We start from the raw sequence: 21,528 nt of genomic DNA, 5'->3' as shown, positions 1-21,528 counted from the left end.
TCCACAAAACTAATTAAAAAAACCTGTTTGTTACCAATTGAGCACATACAAATAATAACTACTTATTTGCCAATTGTGAATTGCCAGTTGTTTAAAGGCATATTTGTAAAAACAAAGTTTTTGTACTTAACATCCTACCAGCACTGATCTGCAGTGTGATCTGGATCAATGTGATTTATTTAGCAAGTTGTTGCATGTTAAGCATGCATATGTTGGGGATAATGATGTAAACCATTTCAACATGCGGTGGATGTCAGCTTCTGGAAGAGGTTGCTTCTGAAATAATTTTAGAGACTGTATTGGGTTGGGTGTATCACTGAACAGTGTTTTTCAGTACAGTGGGTAAGAGGCTTAGTCTGTATTTATCATCAGTTGCTGTCCAGGCCTTGCCTGTGTTTGTCTAATCAGTTAAAGCAGAAGCAGAATGCACTTTGTTATTCATTTTTAGAGAATTTAGAAGGTGTGAAGGATGACTGTGAGTGAATAAAGTACACTGCATATTCCCAGTTTTTGGTTTATGGTGGAAGGCATTGCTTAAAGTCTAGTCCCAGTCAAAGCAGGTCATGCTTGAATTGCATAAGCCTTTGAGCAGTGATGAATAACTCTATGGATTGAGATTCCTTAGCCTTTCTGGAAGGGCATTTCTGCTGCTTGAACGCCCTCACAGTTGAAAAGTGTTCCAACTGGAAACTCCTGTGCCTCTACCTTGTGTATAGTCTCCCCCTTTTCTTGCAAACCTACTTGCCAGTCAGTCAACTTCTCACAGCTGAACTGTGGCACAGGCTTATTGTCCTCGAGGTAAGATCTGACACTTGTCTTTGAACTTCATGAGGTTCTTGTCAATGAATTTATCTGAAAAGCAGCCAACTTTTTCTCCCAGTTTGACAGTGCTTGCAAATCTTCACTGCTTAGAACATCAACTGGAATTATATTTTGATTTGGATGAAGTAATCTGTGGTAGACGCTAAGCATTAACAAATCCCAGTTTTATAAACATATCTTTCATTAGCTGAGGTGTTATATTTAGCTGATAGCTCTTCAGTTTCCGCATTTGTTGAAAGAGATTTCATGATTTTGGCCAAAATATTCCATGCCTAAAGTACTGGGGGTTTTCTTGGTGTATAAAAACGCTGTTAAGCTTTTAGTTCAATGGAACGTCCTTATGGCTAGGATATATTTATCAACCAGTCCTCTCAAATCTTAGTCATTTTGTTTCACCTGGGTCAAGGCAATTCCAAAAATGAATACTGGCTTGGTGATCACTGGACTGAGAGCAGCCCTAAGGAGGACTTGGGGGTGCTGAATGAAAAACATAAAGGCAATGAAGAAGCATGAAGGAAATTTTAATATTAGTAATACTAAATAAAATACACTTTTTACATTGAAAAAGTTTGTGACTAGTAAGCTCACAACTATATAGGATAGTCTTCCATCCATATTTTTTTTCCTCCCCCGAGACTAATGATTTATTCCCAGTTATAGGAAATAGCGTCCCATTTAGATGAATAAACCTATCTTTCTACTCCTTTCCTGGGACAAGAATTCAAAGGAAAAGAAAAATGAAGATTCTATCACTATGTGATACAAGTGTCTTTGTTTCACTGACACTTTTTGCAATACTGACTGTAAGTGATGACATACTCCAGACTCAGCGCAGAGCTGTTCTCCCTTTATCTTCCTTGCTCACATGCTTATTTCAGTGCTGTAAAGAAACAGTGAATAAGTAGGTTAGCGGTTAAATTATGCATGGACATGATTCAGCATAAAATACGAAGATCTCTATACATTTCAATACGCTTTCAAGAGACTACCTTTCTATTTTTGTAAAAATAATTACATAACTTATCCTCAGGAAAAGAACAAAATGAACAGACAACCAAAATTACTTCAGCATAATTAAAACATTCCTGTCTTTTGCTGAGTAAGCAGTCTCGGTCAGTTTAAACAAGGAAAGCTTGCAAGAACAGGAAGAAGGAAACACAAGCACCTACTGCATGATGTGTAATAAATATTGACAACACTGAGGCAACCATCTGTGGGGTTGTTTGCAACATACTGTGATGTAAAATCACGCAGGGTACCTTAGCATCCCATGATTTTTATATCACTGTTTATAACTCCTAACAATACTTACCACTTCAACCCCACATCTTACTGCTGCAAGGATGAATCAGTGCTCTGGTCTGGGCAAATGGTGTTTATGAGGTGTGTTCTGAGCCACACTAGGAAGCTGCAGCAGTTTTTAAAAGTTATATACATGAATGTATAGCAGAGAGATTCCTCAGCCTGTCCTGTTAGTATAGTTGAGGGACACAACCCATAGACAGAAGCACTTTAAGCCACACATAGTTTCTTGCAAACATGCAGCCTGAGTTTACATATTTAGTTTGCACTACTGCTTAGATTTGTGAGACAGATGCGGCAAGCTATAGTTCTGGCTCTTCTGAAGAAGTGCTAGCATTTTTTGGCTCTTGGCAAAAATAAATCCAAGGTAAGTTTAGATGTTTAAAGTAAATCCTCAGTATATACTAAAATCAAAGTAAAGCAAGTTATGACAAAAATCGAAACTATTTTCTCCTAAACTAAGTGGCAACACACACACAACCAAAAAAAAAAAAAAATAATTTAAAAAAAAAAAAAACCAAGAAAGCTGAAGGTTTTTTTTTTTACTCTCAATCCATCGTCAGTGTTCTCTATTCCAGCCTCCACCATTAGGTCAGCAACGTGCTTCTCAAGGTCACTGATGCGCTCACCCATTTCTTCCAGTAAAAAGTTAAAGGGAACTTCTATAAATAAGAATTGTTATCATTGTATACTATTTCTTTTTCTTCTGTGAGAAAAATACAAAGCTTTCTTTGAGATGCCTCAGCCCTTTGGCTTCATCATGCTCAACACCAACGCAGTATGAGTCTTGCAGTTGTAGCACAAGATTGTATTAAAACAAGGCAATCCCAATTTCTCTTGCAACACAGAAGCACTCAAGTTCTATAGATTTTCAAGTGGTTTCCTATCTGCCCATGAGTGTACAGGACTATTTTCTGTGTAAAATACTGTCCCTGTTCAAGGAACTATTTTAGGTAATAGCACGTGGTCAACATACATAACCAAAACGTGATCAGAATATAACTGCTGATAAACACCAATTTCTTAGCGTTAATTATCTCCAAAGAAGCAAATTCCTGGAAGTGGGGATATGTGTGTGTGTCAGAAAAGCAAAACTAGACACGTGGAGGAACTGCAGCTCTCCTGGAACTAGTGCCACAGGAGCAATAACCCAGTTGGCTTGGGGTTTTTGTCTCGGTGTTTTTTGTTGTTGTTGTTTGTTTGTTTGTTTGTTTAAAGGATATTTCTCAGCGTTATCCTTTCTGCCAGTGCTTGAAAATTCTCCTGCAGCTGATACAGCAGATTTTCCGCCTAGGAAAGGAAAAACAGAAAGCGACGCTAGGGAGCTTCCTACCGAAACTGCTCCTCTCCCTCCCAACAGAGAGCGCGCAACCCTTTACCTCCCACCTGGCTCAGAGGAAAGCTCCAACAGCAGCGAGCCGCGGAGCCCCCGAGCCCCGCCTCCAGCGGAGCGAACCCCGAGCTCACCAGCTGTGAGAGCCGCTCCGCGCCCGGCGGCTCCGCGGCCGCCATCACCGCTGCGGACAGGTGGGGCCGTCCGCGCCTCGCACGGGCCGGTCGCAATGCGACGAGGGAGGCCGCCCTCCCTCCCTGGCGGGACGGACGGCGGCCGCTGCGGTATCAGGCGGTTCCCCGCCGGCACGCTGCAACTTCGCGGCCGCGCTGTTCCCGTCGGGAGGCTGCTGTGCTGAAAAACGTCAACACGGGAGGAGTTGGCGCGGGCGTGCCTGCTGTGGCGACAAACGGAGGCAGCGTGGCCGTTTTTTCCCTGCCGAGTTGCTGGCGTCACCGCTGCGACGTGAGAGAAGGATGACTGCCCTTCCCTGCTGGCTGCGGGCAGTCCTCTTTGCTGGCTGCACTCAGAGTTGTGCCGAATGGCTCTGGGAGGCTGATCAGGGGAATGCTTAGGGGCAAGGTCAGGAGTAGCTGCGTTTTCTGTTGAGTTACTGGGAGAGCACTGGAGATATGGCTGGTGGTTCTGCACGTGGTTCTTTGCTGAGAATCTTAGAAGTAGAGCAAAACTTAAAGTCTTGCAAATATTTACACACTCTCTAAGCGACTTTCTGATTAAAGCATATTTAATATAATCTACCTTTGGTTTGTTGTTCTTAATAAGGTTTGAGCGTCAAGTGTCTTAGAATTGCACACAACCAAAGTGATAAATGAAGAAAAATGTCTGCCAACCAACAAGGCCAAAGCTGTTCTGTTTGCTTCCCTTTTCTCTTGTAATTAGTCTCATAATAGAGAGTGGTACAAATACCTGCTCTTATGTAAATGTACCATGCCTGAATTTCTAAGCGAAGGACCAAAACTATCAATGGTAATTGTGTGCTGCTTCCTACCAGTCCTGCCAACATGTAGGTCATCCACAGCTTTTAGCTCTGCAGCATCAAAAGCTCCTGGTACAGCTGCTGCAAAGGTCTCTGTAATAACACTGTATAACAGCGCCTGTATAGTTAGAAGAATATTACTGTTAGGCAATAGCTTTCCTTAGTCTTATTGCATTGTAGATATGGCAAAGACTTAGCATTGCTTTCATCTATAAGTTTATCTCCTGAGCTAATAACCTCAAATGCTGGAGAGGTTATCTCTTGTCAGTCTACTACTTCGTATCTTTCTTATTAAATGTAATAGTTTTCCCTCTTTACTTTCTCCTACCTGATTTAGGAAGGGGTGGAAACACATGTGGAGAGATGCTGGCATCAAAGCAGATGCCATTGCTGCCTGCTTCTCATAATCATGGCATCTCCTCTGTACATCCTCGTCATCCCACTCTTGCAGATTCTCCTACTTGTTTTTCATGTTACAGAAAGAAAAATCAAATCTGAATAATCTAGCAGTGTATGTCCCTGTATGGGAAACTGTTGATCACAGTGTGATCCTCTGATTGACCACCTGAGGCAAGCAATGAGTCAGCTGCGGGAGCACAGGTGGAGGTAAAGATCTCATTGAAGGGCTGACTACCACTAAGGCAGAATCTCTTTCTATGGAGATTGCTCCTGTGTGGAGTTTACTGCGAACCTTCAACATCGGTGAGCATTTTCCATTTGTCATAGATTATCTTTCTATCATGATGATCTTTCATACAAAACATCTGTTTAACCTTTGTTTACCTATACATTGTATAACTGTACAATTGTATAACTGTACAGTCCACTCCCTGAAAGCAAGCTTTTAATGCCAGGCTTGAGGGATGGGGCTTTGGGCAATTGGATCTGTGGGAGGTGTCCCTGCCAATAGTAGAAGGTTGTAACTAGGTGATCTTAAAGGTCCGTTGGGTTGGAAGGGACCTTAATGATTCTGTGTTGATATGGTTTGCTTTTATATATAAACACCATCTGTATCCATGTAGCTTTTTCATTCTGGGGCAGGGAGATGCTGTTTCCCTAAAGTGTTTGTACACTAATGTGTGCAGCATGGGAAATAAGCAGGAAGAGTTGAAGATCTGCATGCGGTCACAAGGCCATGATCTCATTGCAATCACAGAGATGTGGTGGGACAGCTTGCATGACTAGAATGTTGTCATGGAGGGCTATGTGCTTTTTAGGAAAGGTGAGGTGGGGTGGTGGAGTTGCTCTTTCTGTGAGAGCGGTTAGAATGTATTGAACTCCACCTGGGGGAGAGTGATGTAGCAGTCGAGAGCTTGTGGGTGAGAATCAAGGGGCAGGCTGGTAAGGGTGACACTGTTGTGGGTGTGTTCTACAGGCCCCTTGATCAGGAGGAGGTTGATGAGGCCATGCATAAGCACTGGAAGTAGAATCACGATCCCAGGTGCTGGTGCTTATGGGGGACTTGAACTATCCAGATATTTGTTGGATGAGCAATGCAGCCAGGCATGTGCAGTCCAGACCATTCTTGCAATGTGTTGGAGACAACTTTCTGATGCAGGTGGTGAAGGAACTGACAAGGGAAGGGGTGTTACTGGACCTTATTCTCACTAACAAGGAAGGACTTGTTAAGGAGGTAAAGGTCAGGGGCAGCTTGTGTTGTAGTGACCATGAGATGGTGGAGTTCAAGATCCTGAGTGAAAGAAGCAAAACAAAAAGTAGGATTGCTACCCTGGACTTCAGAAGAGCCAACTTTGATCTCTTCTAGGATGTACTTGGAGCTGTCCCACGGGCTAGGGTGTTAGAAGGTAAGGGAGCCTGTGAGAGCTGGTCAGCATTTAAACAGCTCTTCTTCCAAGCTCAGGATCAGTGTGTCACTGTGAGCAAGAAATTGGGAAAGGGTGGCAGGAGACCTGCATGGATGAGCAAGGAGCTCATGTGCAGACTCGAAGGGAAGAAGAAGGTCTGTGGAAGGTGGAAAAAGGGTATGACCACTTGGGAAGAATATAGAAGTGTTGTCAGGACTTGCAGGGATGCAACTAGGAAGGCTAAAGCCCACCAGGAATTGAATCTGGCAAAAGTGATAATAAAATAATAATAAAATAATAATAAAAAAGGCTTTTAAAAGTATGTTAACAGCAAAAGGAAGACTAGGGAGAATGTGGGTCCCCTACTAAGTGAGGGGGGTGTTCTGGTAACAGGGGATGCTGAGAAGGTGAAGATACTGAATGTTTTCTTTGCTTCTGTCTTCAGTGGAAAAGCTCTCCCTCAGGAATCCCAGAGGTTAGTGAGAGGATCTGGGGAATGGAAGACTTCCCTTTAGTCAGGAAAGAGGTGGTCTGTGAGCACGTAGGCAACACCAATGTTCATAAATCCATGCGACTTGATGGGGTGCATCCACAGGTACTGAGGGAGCTGACAGAGGTGACTGCTGAACCACTCTCTATCATCTTTGAGAGGTCTTGGAGAATGGGGGACTTGTCTGAAGACTGTAGGATAGCCAGTGTCACTCTGGCCTTCAGAAAGGTCAAGAAGGAAGATCTGGGTACTTACAGGCCAGTCAGCCTCACCTCTGTCCCTGGAAAGGTGATGGAACAGCTTGTGCTGGATGCCATCCCCAGACAATTGGAAGAAAAGGAGGTTATCAGGAGTAGTCAGCATGGGTTCACCAAGGGAAGGTCGTGCTCGACCAACCTGGTGGCCTTCTATGATGTTGTCACTGCCTGGGTGGATGAGGAGAGAGCAGTGGATGTAGTCTACCTTGATTTCAGCAAGGTATTTGATACTGTCTCCCACAACATCCTTATAACAAAGCTGAGGAAGTGTGGGATAGATGAGTGGACAGTGATGTGGGTTGAGAACTGACTGACTGGCAGAGCACAGAGGGTCGTCATTGGCAGTGCAGTCCAGTTGGAGACCTGTAACTAGCGGTGTCCTCCAGGGGTTGGTGCTGGGTCTGGATTTGTTCAACATCTTCATCAATAACCTTGATGAGGGGATAGTAGCCACCCTCAGCAAGTTTGCTGATGATGTGAAGTTGGGAGGAGGCAAGCCTGAAGGCTGTGCTGCCATTCAGCGAGACCTGGTCGGGCTGAAGAGCTGGGTAAGAAACCAGATGAGGTTTAACAAAAGCAAGTGTAGAGTCTTGCACCTGGGGAGGAAGAATTGCATGCACCAGTACAGGCTGGGGGATGACCTGCTGGAGAGGAGCTCTGCAGAGAGGGACCTGGGCATCCTGGCGAAGCCAGACTCTTTTCAGCACTGTGTGGAGACAGGACAAGGGATGATATCCAGAAACTGGAGCATAGGAAGTTCCGCACGAATGTGCACTCTTTATGGTGAGGGTGACAGACCACTGGGAAAGGCTGCCCAGGGGGTTGTGGAGTCTCCTTCTCTTGAGATATTAAAGACCCGCCTGGATGCCTACCTGTGTGATCTGTTGTAGGGAACCTGCTTTGGCAGTGGGGTTGTGCTTGATGATCTCTGGAGGTCCCTTCCAACCCCTACGATTCTGTGATTCTGATGCATGAATAATAATAAATAATTGCTGCCTCTCACCTGTTTATTAGTTGCTAAGTGCTCTCCTTTCCCTTAGGAGTACGTAGTAGAGCTGTATTGTTTCTGCATTTATTTATTTATTTATTTACTCCTGGTAACAGTCTTGCTAGTTTTCCCACCAACCACATAGAGCTGAACAAGAGCAAATGCCAGGTTCTGCACCCTGGCTATTCATACAGACTGAGGGATGCAATGCTACAGAACAGCCCTGCAGAAAGGGGGTCTTGTTTGGAATCAAGCTACCCAGGCAGCCAGGAAGGTCAACGAGTTCCTAAGGTGCATCAAGCACAGCACTGCTAGCTGGTTAAGTAAAGTGATTGTCCTGGTTTACACTGTACTGATGTGGCCTCACTTTGAGTACTGTGTGAAGTACTCAAAGGGGGGGACTTTTTATAAAGACATGTAGTGAGTGGACAAGGAGAAATGGCTTCAAACTGGAAGAGGGTAGATTAAAAGACCAGGCTGGATGGGACTTTGAGAACTTGGTCTTGGGGAAGTGCGTCCCTGCCTATAGCAGAAGGTTAGAAACAAAATGATATTAAAGGTCCCTTCCAACCCAAACCGTTCTGTGATTCTATGATTCTGTGATATCAAGAAAACATTCTTCACTGAGAGAGTGGCTGGGCACTGGAACAGGCTCCCCAGAAAGTGGTGATGTCACCAAGCCTGCCAGAGTATCTGGACAATGTTCTCAGACAAATGGTCTGATTTTTGGGTGGTATGCTGTGGAGTCAGGAGCTGGACTCGATGATCCTTATAGATCCTTCCCAACTCAGGATATCTTATGATTCTATGAAAGTGTTTGTAAAGCCAAAAAATAGCTGTGGAAAAGTTAGAAAAGTTCCAAAGTTCAGAAAACCAAAGAAGAAACAGAAGACAGAATTTTTGCTTAGCAATGAATATACTTAAAATAGCACTCTCAGCTTTTGCCTTGCTATCCACTGAGATATCTATTGCTGAAATAGCCTTGCTATCCACTATTCTCTCCCTCTTCAGAGGGCGTAGTTTTTTAGAGTTTAACTGTTCTATACATTTTCTATAATATGAACCATATTTTCAAAGCAGTTGTCTGTGTTAGAAGTGCATCCATGGGCTGAGCCAACCTTAGGAAAACGTTATGCTTCAGTGTAACTGATAGCAATAAATTAGCTTCACTGAACTAAACAATTCTCGCTTTCACAAAGCTAGCAAACGCGAAGTAAAACAAGGTTGGTCTGATGCTAAGCAGGAATTGTTGACTTACTCAAGGAGCATTGAGTATGTATGTACAGACCGGGAAACCTTTTACATGCAGTGTATATAAGCTGAAGGTCTTTTGATGAAGGTATGCAGTTAGTGTGGGGATATCCCCTCGCACATCTGAGGTCATAAATAAAGAATGCCTACTCGCTAACACCACATCGGAGTTAATGAGTTTATTCCCGAATTTCGGATGACGTAGCAATATTTGCCTAATGCAGGAGATGAAATGATTTTAAAATGAACGGACAGAACGACAGACGAGTTAGAAGACGCGGCAATGTGCTACATCCGCTGCTGCAGTGTTCACCTGTGAAGCAACCGCCATCCACAAATCCCACGTCAATCCAGAACCCACAACCAAAAAGCAGCCCAAACTGGAAAGAAGTGGCTTCGCTGTTGAACCTGACTGAACACGGCTGCTCGGTTCCGCCGGGAAGACTGCATGTATTTTTATGGTGCGGAGGAGCAGCAATTGTTAATGCCACCGCCGCGCAATCTTCACAGTCCCTCTGAAGGAAAAAACCGGAGGTGAGAGCGAGATCCGGATAAGCTGCCTTCGCCGGCGGGGGAGGAGGGGGGTCTGCGGCCGAGGCGGGGCGGTCCCTTGGTTCATTGGTGGGAACGCGGCCGTTTACCTCAGCGTCACGGCGGGCGGCCCCGCGTTCCTGGAGCTCCGCGGCGGAGCGGGATGGCGGCGGCTGGCGCGCGGGGAGCAGGTCGGGTCGCGCCTGTGCGGGGGAGGGGAGGGGAGGGGAGGGGAGGGACGGTTGGTGCGTGCACGAGGGATCTCGCCCGAGGGCCTGCTCGGCCGCTGGGGGGTTGCGAGTGCGGAGCCGCGGCTCTGTCGCTACTCTCTCGTCCGACCTTGCCGCCGCTGCTCTCGTTCCCCCAGCTTTCCCATTTCCCCACCCCTTCTCTTCCCTCTTCACGCTCTGTTCCCGCTCCGGGCGCCGTGCCGCGCCGCTGCTGGGGCTCCACCGGTGCCGCGAGCAGCCCCTGACTCTCCCGCCCGCCCGCAGGTCCCGGCCAGCCGAGGCGGGGCGCGGCAGCGGCACCCATCTGAAGCTCGGCGGAGGAGGCGCGGCTGTCTCCTTTTCCTGCTGCCGCCCGGCATGGAGGCGGCCGGCCTGGAGTGGCTGCTGGGCCCGATGCAGCAGCTGGTGTCGTGGGGTGCGGCGGGGGCCATGGTGTTCGGCGGCGTGGTGCCCTACGTGCCCCAGTACCGCGACATCAGGAGGACGCAGAACGCCGAGGGCTTCTCCACCTACGTGTGCTTGGTGCTGCTGGTCGCGAACATCCTGCGGATACTGTTCTGGTGAGTGGGGATGTGCGCTGAGTGGCGTGCTTCCGCGGCTCCTCCCTGCCGGCTTCCGAGCTCTTAGTTAGAACGACTGGGGAGGTAACGTCGTCGATGTGCTTCTTCCCCTCTCCCGAAGAGCGCAGCGTGCCCGGTCCTGCGTGGGTGACTGCTCAGATTAAAGGAACTGGGCGCACAGCGCTGCCTGTTGCCCTTACCGGAACTGGCGATCAGTGCTCTGATGTTCCAAACGGGGCTTTCTCGAACGCTGGTAAATAGGCTTGTTTTAAGCCGGAGCTCCTTGCTGTGGCTTGTGTTTCCCTTGCCCTTAAAGCTCTGTTCTTTGAGTGAAGGCTCCGGTTTTGCACGTGTACTTTAGTATCCAGGCAGTGTTAAAACCACTGAGATTGTGCGTTTTCCTGAGATGCCAACTGGCTTCAGAGGAGTTTCACTTCCAGAGCTCCATGCGCAGCTGCAGATACATGTTTTTGATAAGCAGGTGGGGAGTATTTTTACAGCACGTTGTTCTTGTGTTCAGCACACTCCTCAGCATCTGAGGGCACGTTTGTTTCCACGTTTAGGATCTGTGCTGCTGAACAAAGAAAATTTTGTTAGAGCATGGCTTCTGTAGGGGAACTTTATTTACTTATTGTATTCCTCATTGCTCCCAGTAAGGGGAAGGATTCAACAGTGGGAATGTATTTTAGAACTCAAAGGTAAAAGAGTCCAGGAAATGGTTGCAACTAAAGAACAGTTATTCTAAGAACACTTTGACTGTAATGTGTTGCTCTGTAGAATGTAATGAACTGACAGGTAACAGGCTGCTTCCTACAGTTGGCTTCATCTCTTTTTAAAGCTTCTCAGACTTCTGAAGTGTATGTGTCTTCCTGGAGTAATCTTCAGCAAAATACAGCATGTGGGCGCTGTGCTGGAGCAGAAAACACTGGGGACCGTTTCCTGAGACTACAAATAGCAGTTGAAATGAGGAAACGTCACTACGTCAGAGCCAGCTGTTAACATTAGAGCTGTGTTATCTTGGGAAGAAAGCATTTACAAGAGGAATGTGTAGGACAGGAGTTGGAGAAAGCAGCACAGGGCAAAAGGAAGGTAGAGGAGCTGGCAGGAGTGGGGAAGTGAGTTTCTGGTTCGAATTTGCACCAGAATGGAATTGCTGGCAGTTTGTAGGTAGCCCAGGAGAGTGCAGCTGTTAAATGAGACTTGACAGAAATGAAAAACTTATTTTCAGTTGGTTATAGCTATGTGTAACTAGTGTATGCAGAAGAACAAGTACTGCAGATGTTGAAAAATTTATATTTGATATCAACCTTAAAAGCTCTGTCAACATTTCAAAAGAAGGAGGATGTAGTTATATTGACTAATTTAAAGGACAAAAAAATTATCCTGTGTGTGTCTAAGCTATCTAATATTATTCTTGACACATACTAGGTCTGTGTAAGCTCTGGTGGTATCAGAGCTTGTTGGTGATACTGAATGGCGTCATGCAGCATGTGCACAGGTGTGTCTTGCCTGGCTGCAGTGACAGTGTAAGGGATGCTGCTGGCTTGTGGTGCAGCCACTTCCATGACAGGCATGAGCCTGCAGAAACCACTCTATGGCCTTCTGATTTTTGTTGGAAGGAAAAGATTTGCGTAATGGCAATTCAGCGTTCAGCAAGAGGATAGTTTCTCTGTAAAGACCAGGTATCCCTACTGGTACCCAGTAAATAACAGTAAGATGAATAGAATAAGGTAGCAGAACAAAAGCCTCTGATTTATGTGAACATGCTTAAAATGCACTGATAGAGCTGCTCGGCAGTACAATTTTTGTGTTGTTTAGTGTTATCTGTTGGTGATGGCATGTACCTTATTTGATATGTAGCACTCTAGATAATTTGATGTTAACAGAATAATTATTTTAATCATATACCTAATTGTCATTGGAGGGAAATGGGAACTTTTGATTGAATTATTCAATAAATTTAAAACTTAATACACCTGTTCTTGTGCTAGAACAGAGCTGTTCTTACAACTTGCTTAGTTTTGCATATAAACTTTCCTGTCTGATCAGTAACTTGATATGACAAGTCTTTTCCTTTATCAGACCAATCCAGACCTTCATCTAGCTCTCACTTTTGAAATCTTCATTGACATTTGACTGTGATTTTCAGTTCATTTTAGCTTCTCTTTGTTGCTCTTGGTTATTATGGATACAGTTTGTGCCATCACAACTTCCTCTCCACCTTTAAGTACTTGAAGTGGTACTCCTTAAAAACTTTTTGAGTTCTAATAGTGTTGCTTTGCAGGCCATGATTATTTCCTTTAAAGGCAGTTTAGTCCATAAAGTCCTGGAAGTTTACATGTCAAGCAGAAATTCATATTGAGAAATCTTACTGTAAACTAGTTTGTTTCTTGAACTTGTTGCTGACTAAATTGTTATTGCATGGGCTGTTTTGTTTTTTTTTTAAGACAGCTGTCAACTGTGGATTATTTCCTGTGGCCCTTGTGTTGATATGCAGTGTTCTGTGTACTTTCGTGCTTAGTCTTTTAACTTCCCAAAGAGCTGAGGAAGCTGATTCAGAGTAGTATAGCCTGTAGTAGCTTTTACTGCTTGATGATTTCTGCTGTCACAGTAAATGGAATTGTCTTCGTGAGGTGAGGCAGAACTACATTAGGCAAGAGACATCTTTGGAAGGGACACAACGTGTTTGTTCTTGTTTGGGCTTCTTTTGCACAATTGACATTTGTTGTTTTGCGCGTGCTCAGAACTGGAGTAACAGGATTGTTGCTGTAGGATTGAGGTGTGCTGATGGAGTCAGATATTTTCCCAGTGACTTGTTAGTCTCCACTGTGGCTTCAATGTTTCTTTTGTCTTCATCACCTGACCTTGCATTAGGTGTATTAGAGGCAGTTGAAATGCTGATAAAATGTAAGAGCCTTCCCCCTCTTTGTTTTGCATTTATCTAGCACAAGGGGGAAAAAAGAGAGTGGTGGTTTCTGTCTTTTAAACAATATTCTTTTACCGTGAAAAGTTATGTCTTTTCATAGTCTGTGTATGGGAACTGTTGAATCATGGCCTGAACCTTTGATTGATCACCTGAGGTGAGCAATGAGTCAGCTGTGGGAGCACGAGTGAAGGTAATTCAGTTGTGGGACCGGAAGGGGTGGAGCTCCACCTCTCCTAAATCCTATTTAAGGACTGACTGCCACTGGGGAAGGATCTCTTTCTGGAGGTTGCTCTTGAAGTTTTCCCTGTGAGTCTACACAAGTGAACATTTTTCATTTATTTCCAATTATCTCTTTCTAACCACACCACTCTATTTTTGTTGATTATACAGTCTGACACTGGAAGTCTAAATTTTTTGAGTACTATGGATGTCACAGTTGCTCATTTTGTCACCTAACTTTGCAGGGGGGCTTGCATCTTTTAGTGCTCCTAGATCAAGCTAGCTTAAGGAGTCTTGCTTGGGCAGGTCCCCATATCATTGTGAGGTAGAGCAAGCAGCTTGAAGTAGTGTTTCATAGAGCGGCTTAGATTGGAAGGAACCTTGAAGATCACCTAGTTCCAACCCTGTTGATGTGGGCTGGGTTGTCCATGATCCCATCCAGCTTGGCCAGAAATGCCTTCAGAGATGAGGCATTGGTAACCTGTCCTGGCACCTTACTGCCTTCTGAGTGAAGTATTTCTTCCAAACAGCTAACCTAAATCTACCCTGTTTTAGTTTAAAACCATTTCCTCTTGTTCTATTGGTATCAAATCATGTAAAAGTCAGTCTCCCTCCTGCTTGTAAACTCCTTTCAAGTACTGGAAGGCTGCAGTGAGCTCTCCCTGGAGCCTACTCTTCTTCAAGCTAAAAAAAGCTCAACTCCCTCAAACTTTCATGACAGGAAGGGTGCTTCAGCCCTTTGATTATCTTCATGTCCCTCCTCTAGACATATTCCAACAGCTCTACATCCCTCCTGTACTGGGGCCCCAGGTTTGGACACAGTATTCCAGATAGGGCCTTACGAAGGCAGAGTAGAGGGGAATAAGTACCTCCCTCACACTGCTGGTCACAAGTCTTGTAATGCAATACAGTATATTACAGGCCTTCTGAGTTGCAGGAACACGCTGCTGGCTCACTGAGTCTGCTACAGGCCTCTGAACCAGGATGAGGAGATGAACAAGACACTTTATAGACAGTTGGATGAAGTCTTGAACCTCATTTCATTCTATGGCAAGGTGACCTGCTGGGTGAAGGTAAGGCTGTTGATGTGGTTGGTCTGCCTGGACTTCAGTAAAGCCTTTGACACTGCCCCCCGCAGCATTCTTGTGGAGAAGCTGGCTGCCCATGGTTTGGATGGGTGTATGCTCTGCTGGGTGAAACAATGGCTGGGTGGCTGGGCCCAAAGTGTACTGGAATAGGCTCCCCAGGAAGGTGTTGAGTCACCATCCTTCTGAGTGTGTTAAAAACTGTTTGGATGTGATGCTCAGGGACATGATTGTGCAGTGAGTTGTTGGAGTTGGTGTAGTATGGTTAGGTTGTAGTTGGACTTGGTGATCTTGAGGGCCTTGTCCAACCTGAGCAATTCTGTGATTCTATTCTGTGTCCAGTTTCTCATCCATTAAGACCTTTCTGCACAGGGCTGTTCTCAATCAATTGTTCTCCCAGTCTGTACTTGTGTCTGGAATTGTCTTTACTTGAGGGCATCCTTGCACTTGGCCTTGTTAAGCCTCATTAGATACTCGTATGTCCAGGTCCCACTGGATGGCATCCCTCCCTTCTGTTGTGTTGACTTTATTGTTCAGCTTAGTGTTATTTCCAAACTTGAGTGTGTACTCAATCCCACTAACCAGGTCATTGATAAAGATGTTGATGAGCACTGATCTCTAGACAGAATCCAGGGGGACACCACTCCTGATTGGCCTCCACCTTGGTGTAGACCCGTTGACAGCAACCCTCTGGATATGACCATCTGACCAATTTTTTTATCCACCAAATAGTCCAGCCTTCAAATCCCTTTTTCTCAAATTTAGAGGTAAGTATATAACGGGGGACCATGTTAAACACCTTGTGCAAGTCCAGATAGATGATATCAGTTGCTCTTCCTTTGTCCACTGATGCTGTCACTCTATCATAGAAGGCCACCAGATTGGTGAGGCGCAATCTGCCCTTGGTGGAGCTGTGTTGATCACCTCCACACCTCGTATGTTCCTTAAGATCTTTTACAGGAGGAACCATTCCAACATCTTCCCAGGCACAGAGATGAGGCTCACTGACCTGTAGTCCCCTGGGTCTTTCTTTTGTCTCATTCTTGAATATGGAAGTGGTGTTTCCCTTTTTCCAGTTTAGGGAACTTTGCCTGGCAGCCGTGATTTTTTTTAAATATGATGGAGTATGGCATTGCAACTCTGTCAATAAACTCAGATATCTCCTGGGCCAGAGTTCTTTACTCCCCTATGACCTAGATGGATTCCATCAGGACAGACGCTGAGTAAACTGCCCCCATGGCTGAAAAAGCCAAAATTCCTCCAGGGACACCAGCCTCTCAGCCATGTATTTATCAGATAGGTTTTCCTGATCCTCTTGGTATCCCTTCCTGCTGCCTAAGGGATAGAGGAAAATGCCATCTGTACTCCATTAACTAACTGCTCCAGTCCCCTGAAGTCTTTTTTGATAGCCCTCAGGCTTCTCTCAGTAACTTCACCCCTGCCAGCTTGAACCGTGAGTAATGGTTAAAATTCAGAGGATTGAACCACACTAGAGAGCCTTGTAGTAATACTCCTGATCTTGGTCACAGAAAGACAGTGTTCTTACCTATGGGTAGGATCTGTCTGACATCTGGGGGCCCTCCATTCCCCTTGGAAAGGAGTGACCTAAGACAATTAGCCTTCTTTCTGTCTTGGTGGAGGCGGTCTTGAGGTGTAGAATCAACTTCCTTGCCCTAAACAACTTCTTGAATGGATCTTCCCATAATCCTCATTTACTTATCACTGGAGTTTAGAGCCTTGAAGCTATTGCATAAGGAGGTTTTCCTGCCAACCAAGTGAGAAACAGCTTCCAGTCCTTCACTGTACTTTCTGTAGAAGTTCCCTGTCTTTCTTGAACTAAGAAACCCAGAACTGGGCATAGTACTCTGGTTGTGGCCTTACTAGGACAGAATCAAGGCTCAGGATCATCTCTCTTGATGTGCTGGCCATTTCTCTTGTTTAAGAGAATATGATGACAAACCTAGTTAGTTTTTACTAGCAGCTCTGCCACTGAAGTAGTCCAAGCAGAAGAAGTTAGGTTTTACCAGAGTTCTGTAAAATGTGAACTGTCTAGAGGTAGGCCTTGAACATAGCTTCAGGTGGCAGTACAGTTGAGGTCTCTTATAGCATGATGTGCACAGAGAAAGGCCTTCTTGTGAAAGAATCAAGAAGGCCAGTGAGCTGTGTGGCACAGCCTGAAGGAACTGGGGAGTGCAGCTGTGGTTTTGTTTTTTTTGCCACATGTTATCCTCAGCATCTTTGTCTTCAAGGCTAAAAACTAGGAATAACTGAGCAAAGAGAAGCAGCCCACTGTGGTGTGTCTGCAGGCTTCCCATTATAATCTGATATCCATTAAGGACTCTTCAAGAAAAGCTTCCACCTGTTACTCCTGACCCATTTTAGTGAGTCCTGGTGGAGATGACTAAAATTCCATCAAGTAATGTGGAAAGAGGAGTTTGGAAGGTCACCATTCTTTGGAAGATCTCATTTTCACGTGGTAGAACCTTATGCAATCACTTAGGAGAAAGCCCTGCAGCAGAGACTGCCCACAGTCGCTTTTTCTGCATTATTTGTAGGAGTGCTCACCAAATGTCATCTGTGAGTAAAGAGATTAATTTCTTACTTTGGGTTGAAGAAGAGAGGGGTAAGCATGCATGCTTGGTTCTAGTTTCTTTCTAGAATTCTTTCTTCTTCAGGCTTTTATGCATACTAGAAACAAACTGATGACCTGTTTGATATGTTCTGTTGACCTGATCTTTCCACTCAGATATCTAGAAGCAGATAAGATATAAGCCTTATCTTTGCCTTTTTCTTTCAGAAGATCTTGTTGTAATTCTACAAAGTTGTTTTCATGACTTCACTTGAATTTAAAAAAAAAAAAAAAAAAAAAAAAAAAAGAGGTAAGGTTCACACAGGTGTCTCTGTGAGATCTATAGACTAAGCATGGAGAGAACAAGTAACCAGTGTGAAGCAGAGCATAACTCACCGGTCTCTTCGTATTGATTCAACTACTCACTAAGCCTGCTTGTTTCAAAATGTTTGCTGCTATCTTCAAAAACAGTTAAGATTCTGGTTTCAGAGTTTCTAGGGCCAGTCCACAGGGGTGTTTTATATAATAATTATCTTACTCCAACAGGGGGATTGTAACTGCACTATATGTGCATCTAGATTTAACTAGTGACTTTATCAGCCTTTCATAGCTGTTACAGAAGGGGTTGCTAAGGCTTTCTTTTTTTCAGGTGTTTAAGGTGAAAGAATGAAAGTAACTGAATGCAACAGTTGTTATCTTTGAGATGTTTTATGGTTTTTTTTGTTTGTTTGTTTTTTAGGTTTGGAAGGCGCTTTGAATCCCCTCTTTTGTGGCAAAGCATTATCATGATCATTACTATGTTACTGATGCTGAAACTGTGCACTGAAGTACGTGTGTCCAACGACCTAAACATAAAACGCCGCTCTTTTTCAGGTTAGTGACAGGGACTAGCTGTTGCGGATTGAGTCTTTTTGAAAACATATTGTGCACTGTGTTTTGAACGAAAGTTCTGCCTAAACTGCAACCTAGCCTCCTTTCTTGATAAATCAGTGTTTTACTAACTTCTTCTTTGAAATCACTCTCTTCCGTGTGAGTACTTAAAACTGTAGTTTTGTTTTAAATGGGTCTTGGCTTAGTCTGGAAATGGAAGTTCTGACTAAGATTTCATAGGATACAGAACTGAGTTTCATATTGTTTTGCTAGCCGTGGATATTTTTTTTTTTTTATTTTTTAAGATCCTGTTATGTATAATAAAATGTCTTTTGAGCTCTGCTTTCTGTCAAGTTCATAGGTTAGATCCTGATTGTATGCTGTTACCTGAGATCTTATTTGGTAGTTACCAACACTTGCTTTTGCACAGAATTTATTTTCTGCTTATTAAATTTCTGGCCATCAACTGTGGTGGCTTGGCAAGGACCTGCTGGTCAGACTGGAGGAAAAGAAGGGATTGTAATGGCTGTGGATACGAGGGCATGTCACCTGGGAATGCTGTCTGGACTTGCAGAGAGGGGATTAGGAAAGACAAGGCACTGAACTTGTTGAGGGATATTAATAACAACAAGAAGGGTTCTTGAGGTAAATTGAACAGAAGAGGCAGGCCAAAGAGGGCATACCTCCTTTGGTAAATGAGAAAGGAGAACTGTATACGACAGATTTGGAGAAGGCTGAATTACTAAATGAGGTCTTTGCCTTGGTCTTTACTGGCAGCCAGGATTCTTGTATTTCTCACATCCATGAAGCTTGCATCGCTGAGCCTCTAGTTGGGAACTGGGGGAATAAATCCCCCTCACCCCCGCTGTAAGTGCTGAGCAAGTCTGAGACATCCTCATGAGACTGAGTGTATACAAGTCCATGGGGCCTGGTGACATGCATCCCAGAGTCCTGAATGAGCTGGCTGATATGACTGTTGAGCTGCTCTCTATTTTATTTGAAAAGTCATAGGTGTCAGGTGAAGTCCCCAGGGACTGGAAAAAAGGAAACGTCACTCCAATTTACAGAAATGGAGGAAGGAGGACCCAGGGAACTGCAGGCTGGTGAGCCTCACCTCTGTGCCTGGGAAGATCATGGAACAGGTCCTCCTGGAAGAGTGTTAAAACATGCAAGAGGTGAATGGGTGATCTGAGACAGCCAGCATGGCTTCACCAAGGGAAGGCTGTGTCTGACCAATCTGGTGGCCTTCTATGATAGAGTGACAATGTCAGTGGACAAAGGGAAGACAACTGATGTCATCTACCTGGACTCGTGCAAGGCATTTGACATGGTACCCCACCACATCCTTGTCTCTAAATTGGAAATATATGGATTTGAGAGGTGGACTGTTTGGTGGATAATTAATTGATTGGAAGGCCATAGACAGAGGTTTGTGGTGAATGGCACTATATCCAGTTGGAGGCCAGTGATAAGTGGTGTCCACAGAGTTCTGTCTTGGTATGGTGCTCTTTAAAATCTTCGTCAATGATGCTGATGACAGGCTTGAGTACACCCTCAGCAAATTTGCCAATGACACCAAGCTGAGTGGTGCGGTTGACGCATTAGAAGAAAGGGATGCCATCCAGAGGGATCTCAGCAAACTTGAAAGGTGGGTCCATGTGAACTTAATGAAGTTCAGTATAACAAAGTGCAAGCCCAGATAGGGGTGCAGACTGGAAGAACTCCTTGAGAGTAGCCTTATGGAGAAGGACCTAGGGGTCCCGGTGGGTGAAAAACACGAACATGAGCTGTCCGTTTTCTCTTGCAGCTCAGAAAGCCAATGGTATCCTGGGCTCATAAGAAGAGGCCAGAAAGGACAGGGGTGTCATTGTCCCTTTCAACTCTGCCCTTCCGAGGCCCCATCTGGAGTTCCTTTTCTGTGAGGACAGGCCTAGGAAGCTGGGCTTGTTCAGCCTGAAGAGGAGAGGGCTGCAAGGAGCCCCTTGCACCCTTCCCATATTTAAAAGGGGATTAGAAAAAACAGGGGAATTGACTTCTTACTAGATGTAGGCAGTGACGGGACAAGGCAGTATGGTTTTAAGGTCAAGGAGGGAAGGTTTGTCCAGAGAGGCTGTGGATGCCCCATCCCTGGAACTGTTCAAGATCTGGTTGGATGGGGCCTTGGGTAACCTGGTCTAGTATTAGATTTGGAGGTTGGTGGCACTGCTTGTAGCAGGAGGGTTGGAACTTTAATGATCCTTGAGATCCCTTCCACCCCAAGCCATTCTGTGATCAAAACAGGAGGTGCTGTCATATCAGAGATGGAAGATTGTCCTTTTGTACATAATTTCCTTGCTTCTTTTTTAGCATGGAATTTATGGGTATTGTCATTTTTTAAAATCTTGTATTCCTTATGTAATCAAATATTCTTTCTCAGCAGAAGGTCTTCACATTTTTTCCTCCTGGATGAGAAACATCAGTAGTTTTTGTTTCTTATAGAAGAAGGGTAAACAGCAAAATAGTTTCTTGTGTTTGACTTGTAGAATTTTGTATCGCAGCGTATTACAAACAAGATCAGAATTAATATTATCAGCTTTTTATTAAGTCTTTTGCAATTGTGAGTATATAACTTATTCTCTCTTTCTGTTCTCCTTCCTTACTCCCTAATAATTGAGGGTCTGATTCAGGTCGAGATATCCACAGCCTTTATTAGAATGCAGTAGACATTGGCTGTGTGGTAATTTATCTAGTAGCTGAGGAAACTCATTCCATTCCTGCTTACTATGGAATCACAGAATCATAGAATTATCAAGGTTGGAAAAGACCTAGAAGGTCATCCAGTCCAACCATTACCAATACTTCCCAGCTAAATCATATTCCTCAACACAACATCCAAATGTTTCTTGAACACCCCCATGTTCAGCGACTCCACCACCTCCCTGGGCAGTGCATTCCAGTGCCTGACCACCCTTTCCGAGAAGTAATATTTCCTAATGTCCAGCCTGAATCTCCCCTGGTGCAGCTTGAAACCATTCCCTCTAGTTCTATCACTGATTACATGTGAGAAGATGCCAATCCCCAGCTCACTACAACCTCCCTTCAGGAAGTTATAGAGAGCAATAAGGTCTCGCCTGAGCCTCCTCTTCTCCAGGCTGAACAGTCCCAGTTCCCTCAGCCACTCCTCATAAGGCCTGTGCTCCAGACCCCTCACCAGCTTCGTAGCCCTCCTCTGAACACGTTCCATGCCCTCAATGTCTTAGGACATGTAGTATGATATTGTCAAGGTAAGTGAATTCGTGTGGAACAGGGTCTGT

General features: G+C 44.7%; 2 protein-coding genes across 6 annotated transcripts in view; one reads left to right on the top strand and one right to left on the bottom strand.

The window, feature by feature from the left end:
• Positions 1 to 1,346: 1,346 nt before the first annotated feature.
• Positions 1,347 to 4,191, bottom strand: HSBP1L1 (heat shock factor binding protein 1 like 1). 2 transcript variants are annotated; one of them, XM_072329757.1, is made up of 4 exons: positions 3,511 to 4,191; positions 3,348 to 3,414; positions 2,671 to 2,765; positions 1,347 to 1,702 (listed from the first exon to the last, which is right to left on the bottom strand). In XM_072329757.1, exons 1-4 carry the CDS (start codon positions 3,634 to 3,636, stop codon positions 1,697 to 1,699), a joined length of 294 nt encoding a protein of 97 aa, XP_072185858.1. In that variant the 5' UTR covers positions 3,637 to 4,191; the 3' UTR covers positions 1,347 to 1,696. The 2 variants fall into 2 exon arrangements, with proteins under 2 accessions (XP_072185858.1, XP_072185859.1); XM_072329758.1 differs by having other exon boundaries at positions 3,592 to 4,191.
• Positions 4,192 to 5,140: 949 nt separating this feature from the next.
• SLC66A2 (solute carrier family 66 member 2) overlaps positions 5,141 to 21,528 on the top strand; it is a 53,884-nt gene continuing 37,496 nt past the window's right edge. For 2 of the 4 annotated variants that reach the window (XM_072330019.1, XM_072330015.1), the window contains exons 1-3: positions 9,419 to 9,967; positions 10,271 to 10,566; positions 18,105 to 18,238. In XM_072330019.1, coding sequence (XP_072186120.1) covers positions 10,364 to 10,566; positions 18,105 to 18,238 — 337 coding nt within the window. In that variant the 5' untranslated portion in view covers positions 9,419 to 9,967; positions 10,271 to 10,363. The other 2 variants (XM_072330016.1, XM_072330017.1) reach the window with 2 other exon arrangements.

Source organism: Excalfactoria chinensis, chromosome 2 (genome assembly GCF_039878825.1).
Source record: "Excalfactoria chinensis isolate bCotChi1 chromosome 2, bCotChi1.hap2, whole genome shotgun sequence".
NCBI lineage: Eukaryota > Metazoa > Chordata > Aves > Galliformes > Phasianidae > Excalfactoria > Excalfactoria chinensis.
The sequence above is the reverse complement of the archived record's forward strand: the minus strand, read 5'-3'. Positions and strand labels throughout refer to the sequence as shown.